This window comes from Physeter macrocephalus, chromosome 2 (assembly GCF_002837175.3).
Source record: "Physeter macrocephalus isolate SW-GA chromosome 2, ASM283717v5, whole genome shotgun sequence".
Taxonomy (NCBI): Eukaryota; Metazoa; Chordata; class Mammalia; order Artiodactyla; family Physeteridae; genus Physeter; species Physeter macrocephalus.
The window spans coordinates 94,271,344-94,278,065 of record NC_041215.1 but is presented as its reverse complement, the minus strand read 5'-3'; the positions used below and the strand labels follow the sequence as shown (position 1 = coordinate 94,278,065).

General features: G+C 36.9%; 1 protein-coding gene across 19 annotated transcripts in view; it reads right to left on the bottom strand.

The window, feature by feature from the left end:
* ANKAR (ankyrin and armadillo repeat containing) overlaps nt 1–6,722 on the bottom strand; it is a 96,697-nt gene that overhangs the window by 27,249 nt on the left and 62,726 nt on the right. For 11 of the 19 annotated variants that reach the window (XM_055089042.1, XM_055089024.1, XM_055089027.1 and 8 more), the window contains 3 exons: nt 4,964–5,122; nt 4,140–4,257; nt 1,370–1,479 (listed from right to left, as the gene is read on the bottom strand). The exons of 4 other annotated variants lie outside the window; for them this stretch is intronic. In XM_055089042.1, the coding sequence (XP_054945017.1) occupies nt 1,370–1,479; nt 4,140–4,257; nt 4,964–5,122 (387 nt within the window). Of the gene's footprint in view, nt 1–1,369; nt 1,510–4,139; nt 4,258–4,963; nt 5,123–6,722 lie in introns of those variants that run through there. 4 more of the 19 variants (XR_003677117.2, XR_003677118.1, XM_028480035.1 and 1 more) reach the window with 4 other exon arrangements.

Here is a 6,722-nt window from a genome sequence, read left to right as displayed (position 1 = left end):
GGGCCCAGCCGCTCCGCGGCATGTGGGATCTTCCCGGACCGGGGCACAAACCCGTATCCCCTGCATCTGCAGGCAGACTCTCAACCACTGCGCCACCAGGGAAGCCCTGTGTATTGTTTTTAAAGTGCCACAGGTGATTCTAATGGGCAGCCCGAGTAAGAACCTTTGAGTTTGAACTAAGACAGTAGGTCTTAGTCTTCATTGTGCATTGGAATCACCTGGATAACTATGAAAATCATGTCTGTATTCTTCCACCCCCTAGAAACTGATTTAATTACTTTGGGGTGCATTGAACTGAACATTGGGACTTTTCAAAACTGCACAGGTGATTGTAATATAGGAAACCAAGTAAGAGAGTATAGCATAAAAGTAAGTTAAAAATAAGCTGCTCAGGGAAGCAACTCAATTTTCCACGGCAAAACCAAAGAAACAAGCACAAGTAATCAGGCCATGGGACTCCAGAAAAAGTAATTATTTCTTTGAAGGAAATACCCTCTGCATTTGACTCTGAAGTAATGAGGTTGTTCATATAATTAATAAAAGTATATTCCTGGGAAGTTCTTAGGAGAATCTGTTCATGGTGGCATAAGAAATGTCAAAGAAAGGAACATAAGCCAGGCCCATGCAGGGTATCAGAAGGTTGACATAGTGGTCTTTACACTGGCATCTGACTGCTGTATATGCCCCAAAATCTTCCACACCTTGAACAGTGGTTCTGGACCAGCAGCCTCAGCTTCTGGGAACTTGTTAAAAATGCAAAGTCTAGGGCCTACACCAGATGTATTAGATCAGAAACTTTGTGAATGGAGCCCAGCAGTCTATGGTGTAACAAGTCCTCCAGGTGATTCTGTTGTACCCTAAAGTTGGAGAAATACTGCCTTAGACCCTGTGGGAACAGCAAAGGAAACACTGCTATGTGTAGTAGTGTTTTAGAGGCAAAACACTACTATGGCCAGCCTGGTCTTCAGGTACCCTCACTCTAACCCTGTTTGGCAGGTAAGGAAAATTTTCCAATGGATTCCACTTTCATTCACTACAAATAATCATAGAAATGACAACGATTTTAATTATAAAATATAAAATATTTTATAAATAATTATAAATTTCTGTATCATCCATGTACTTATTTGTAGACTGAATCTTAAAAGATTGAAGTTAAAATGAATGTGCACATTTTGTGGAAACCAGAATTGTGAATGGCAAATGTAGTACTAGGAAAATAATCAAATTTTGAGTTAGTAATGTGAACTATTATATGAGACTCAACCTGTGGAGAAATTAGCCTGCAGAAGTGAGAGAGAGGCAAATTATATTTTAGAATACTCTATTTTCAAATTAATTAATTATTTTATTCATTTATTTTTTTTACCTCTTCTTGCCTTGAGTACAAATGATAGCAGAGCCGTTGGATTGTCCCTAATGTGGTAAATGCTTCTGGAATACCAGCTCTAGAATGAGCCAGGGTAGCTATTAAATTCCCTATAAAGTAAACAACAAGAAAAAAAATGCCTGTGTTATTTAATTGGTATAAACTGATATACTGTGCTTTCATTCACTTGCATGTATTAAAGTATTAAAAAAGGTTTGAGGGACTTCTCCAGCGGTCCAGTGGTTAAGACTTCACTTTCCAATGCACGGGGTGCGGGTTAGATCCCTGGTCGGGGAGCTAAGATCCCACATGCCTTACGGCCAAAAAACCAAAACGTAAAACAGAAGCAATATTGTAACAAATTCGATAGACTTTAAAAATGGTCCACATCAAAAAAATCTTTATAAAGGTTTAAGTCACAAGACATCTCTATTAATGAAGACCTGCTGAGAAAAAGCATGTGTGTTAAATGTAGAATAAACTTCCCCAAAATTATGGTTTGGTTTTCTGTCACAAACAGTAAAAGTTAAATAGGTTTATTTAAGAGTGGGGAATTTTGAAAAATCAGAGGTTTTCTTCCTCTTGGCTTCAGAATATATTTTGTTTTGAGCTTTTATGGTTTGTTTGTTTTAATGACTATGAACATAATGTTTGAACTACTGTAAGAAAATTTAATGTCCTTTTTGCAATTCAGATGGCTTTGAGTTAAGAGCTTAATGGTATTTTAAAACCAAGTAATGTATTGCTTATTGAAGTTTATGATCATTGAAGTTCTTGCCATAAAAAGAAATGTTTTGAGATTGAAGTAATAAAGTGATATAGTAATTAAATAAATGTGCAGCTATGAACTTAAGATGGTTTCATTCGAATTCGTGTTTTATTTTTAGAGCTTTCGTGTGATATTCTTTCACAATATTGTTGTTGTGATGGAATAGGTGTAACACAAATTTTAAGATATAAATGTATTTTTACATTTGTGGGTGGATACTTTATTGAGGTATTAACTGAGTTTTTGTTCTCCTTGTATTTTTTTCCAGCCTCCATTATAAGCCAGGAAGCCCTTTGTATTTATTGCCTATGAGGAGGGCTGGGTTGTATGGCCTAGAGAAAAAATTGTCTAAAGATAACCTTTCTTTCAGGCTTATAGTTTCAAAAGCCTGAGTTTATAGAAGGCATTATGCTAGGGGGAAGGGACAGAGGAGTCTTTAAAGATAGGGAGTAAGAAATGGGGAACCAATGGGAAAGGGCAGAGAATCTAAGACTAAAACAGAGATAGCAGGAGCTTTGAGTGAAGAATGGCTAAGTGGTGTACATAGGAAAACTGGACACTTGGCAACAGAAATCTCAGTCTCTGCAAAATTTTATGCTTTTGGAACATCTTCTGGAAACCATATCAACTTGGACTTGAGCATGTCATTTATTTTACTTTATACCTGAGGCCTGAACATCTGGCTTTGCTTGAGATACCCCAGACATGCATATGGCTCTGGGGATGCATATGACTCCAATGGTGGAGTGCAGAGAAAGCCCAATAATTTTTGAGATTGTTTCTACCAGCCTGGGAAAATTAATATTTGAAAGCTAGAATAATATGGCATTTCCTGCACAGAAGAGTTTGTGGAGTAAAATTGAAACCCACTACAATTGTTTTTCAGAGTCATAGAATTACTATGACATTGAATTAAGAATGTTATTTAGATAAAAATATATTTAATAACTTTTTTTAAACATGTATTTTTCCTAGATAGTTTTCATCAGAAAGTTTTTGTTTGCTTGAATTTACCTTCCATGCCAAGTAAATACACTCCATAAAAATGTAATTTCATGGCAGCAAGTGGAGATTCCTTCACTGTGTTCAGTAATCCATTTCAGTTAAAAAAACAAATACTTGGGGGCTTCCCTGGTGGCGCAGTGGTTGAGAGTCCGCCTGCCGATGCAGGGGACCGGGTTCGTGCCCCCGTCCGGGAAGATCCCAACATCGCCTGCCGATGCAGGGGACGCGGGTTCGTGCCCCGGTCCGGGAAGATCCCACATGCCGCGGAGCGGCTGGGCCCGTGAGCCATGGCTGCTGAGCCTGCGCGTCCGGAGCCTGTGCTCCGCAATGGGAGAGGCCACAACAGTGAGAGGCCCGCGTACCGCAAAAAATAAAAAATTAAATTAAATTAAAAAACAAATACTTTATTTTTTGGTAGTTGTCACTCCATATGGCTGTCATTTTGATACTGTTTTATGTTGTATTGAGCATGATAGATCAAGAGAACTAATGTATTGATCATCTGGAGAGTTAGGTCTAGATAGATATAGTCACACAATTAGCACTAACTATGTCAAGAACTCTGTTGGACCATTTTGCTTTGCTATATTGCATAGCAACATAGAGAACTCTTAAATATTAGACAAATATTCACAATTAGTCAAAAGGAAACCAGACAGAGGTTATCAGTATAAGTCTGCCAGTATTAGTATAAATCAGTGTATAAATTTTGTTGTTGGTAGCTCATAGTTGAATTCTCATCTTACATTCTGGAAAAAATAGTTAGGGGTTCAAAAAAGTAATTAGGAAATCAGAAAGGTTCTATTTGGGGTACAGAGTAGACTTTCACTGTTCCATGTAGGCTTAACTCTGGAGTTCACGTAGACTTACATGAGTTCATTCTTTAAACTGTGTGACGGAATATCAGGCTTATTATTTTATTATTGCTCAGATTACCAAAAAATTTTTTTGTAAATAGTTTTAGGTGGATATGATTAGCTTCTAGTTATTTCTTACCTGTCAAGACAATAGTAGTGGAATGAACTGAATATAGACTATCAACTAAAATAGTAACACCTCTTGCAGTCAAAGTAATGTGGTCCACATCTATAATGACTTTAGCTAATATAATAATCTAAAAACAAAAAAGAGGCATAGAATCATTGAACATTTTCTACTCAGCTTCTGTAATTAACCTTTTATTTTTGAGGGGATACTTCTCGGAAAAGTAAGAGGGGTAATTTGGTATGATTCAATGAGAAGAGAGCTGGGTGGGGAGGACCTAGAGTACATATCCCTATCTGATCACTGCAGTGACCATTGTAGGCCATATTATTCTTTCTACGATGTTTGCAATTTTTGCATTGTTGAAGTATGGGTTCATAGAAAATACTTCTAAAGGTCATAGGATAGAAAAAGAAGAATAAAACCAAGAAGAATCCAGATACATAAGGTTGTCTACATGGTTGAAGAATTAGGTGATCAGCTAAAGATTTGCAGTTAGAAAACTTGTCTTGGACACTACTATGTTTCTCTACCTATTTCCTTGTAAAATAGAGGTGATGAAAATAATACTATATTTCTATCAATCTGATAGGGTTGTTATAAGCATCAGATGAGATATAAAGACAAAAGCGCCTTGTGACTTGTAAAATTCTATATAAATGAAGAAATCCTCATAGATAATGGAGTTTTTATGAGGTGAGGAAGGGACTGCTGTAAAAAATACTGTGAATTTTACAAAAGCAGTAAACATTTTTCCAGATCCAAAGTTTTTTCTAATTTTTCAGTTTGCACTAAAAAGACATATTGATTTGAAGTTTTAACCTTCAATTTTATACCTGAAAAGCTGCCATTGCCTTCTCAGTTTCAAATGTTGATTCAAGAAAAGGTTCAAAAGTTGATATGGTCATTATTCCACTTTCCAATATTAAGTATTGTTGAAAGCGACTATTGAAGGCAAAAAGGGTTAACGCATAGCCTGCTCTTAAACAAATATCCTAGAAATAGGAGAAACATGCATTATCTTTAACTTACTTCATTTGTCATGTTACTCAAGGTAATAGGTTTTGAATTCTTGCGAATTAAGATACATTTCATTCGTATCTCTGGGAGTAAAATATGACGTTATTGGGGAAAACAGATAATAGAGTTACCCCAGAATGTTATTGAACAGATCAAACAGAGAATTAGGTTGTGGTAACAGGGAGAAGAAAAGAGAAAAATTTTTAATTTTTAAACAGAATGTTAGATTACTGATTATGCAAATGAATACCTAAATGGTAATAGGAAACGCCACAATTTCATTAACCTTCAACTTTTGTTTCAACGTATTTTTATTTCAATATTTTGAAATAGAGCTGATAAATCAAAACTTCTCTTGTATAGCATGATATATATTGAATTTTATGCATTGTGAGATATCTGTCACTTCTTAAAATAAGTACAAATTTTACAAAAATTCTACTGTACTATATTTTATGGGAGAATAAAAGAAAAATGATTTCCTTTTAAAAATAGCATTTTAACATTCTGGGAGTGGGCAAACAGAGCAAGGCCTATTCTCCCTTTGGCAGTCCACTTGCCAAAGATTAACAAGTATGGTCCATCTTCTAGAAAGACCCAAAAGATACAATCCTATCACTAAATCTTATTTTTAATATTTTATTTGAACATGGTAGTACAGAGAGAGAGAACCATTAATCTTAGTGTGAGAGACCCATTAATCTTAAGTGAGTTTTCTTCTGCTGTTCTTAATCATATAAAAATGCTATAGATACATACTGAAATATTTACAGATAAAATTATATGATGCCTGAGATTTGCTTCAAAAGTAATATAGGGGAAATGAGGAAATATATAAATAAGATTGGCCATGAGTTGATAACTGCTGAAGCTAGGTCATGGGAATATTTGAGTTCACTATGCTACTTTGTCATTCTTTTTCTGATTGAAATGTTCCATACTAAAAATTATGTACTGGTGTGGCTCCTGAGAGCTCTCGGCGCAGGAGCAGAGCAGGCGCTGCCGAGGCCATGAGCCCCAGGCGGCGGCAGCGGCGGCCAGGATGGCAGGGGGGGAGCTGGTGGCCTGAACACTCTCTGCAGCCCCTCTCCTGGGTCTTCACAGGCCTCGACTGCCCCAGCGTCCAACTTTTCCACTGTCTCCCTCCCCTCCCCCGAAACTCCAGCAACAAAGAAAAGTAGTCCGAGAAGGAGCGGCAACGTGAGTCATTGCCCCAACTCGCCCAGGAAGGCCAGGACTTACTGAAAAATTAGAAGGGAGAGCGCAGACAGCAGAAGCAAGAAGAACTACTATCCTGCAGCCTGTGGAACAAAAACCACATTCACAGAAAGACAGATAAGATGAAAAGGCAGAGGGCTATATACCAGATGAAGGAACAAGATAAACCCCCAGAAAAACAACTAAATGAAGTGGAGATAGGCAACTTTCCAGAAAAAGAATTCAAAATAATGATAGTGAAGATGATCCAGGACCTCGGAAAAAGAATGAGGCAAAGATCGAGAAGATGCAAGAAATGTTTAACAAAGACCTAGAAGAATTAAAGAACAAACAAACAGAGATGAACAATACAATAAC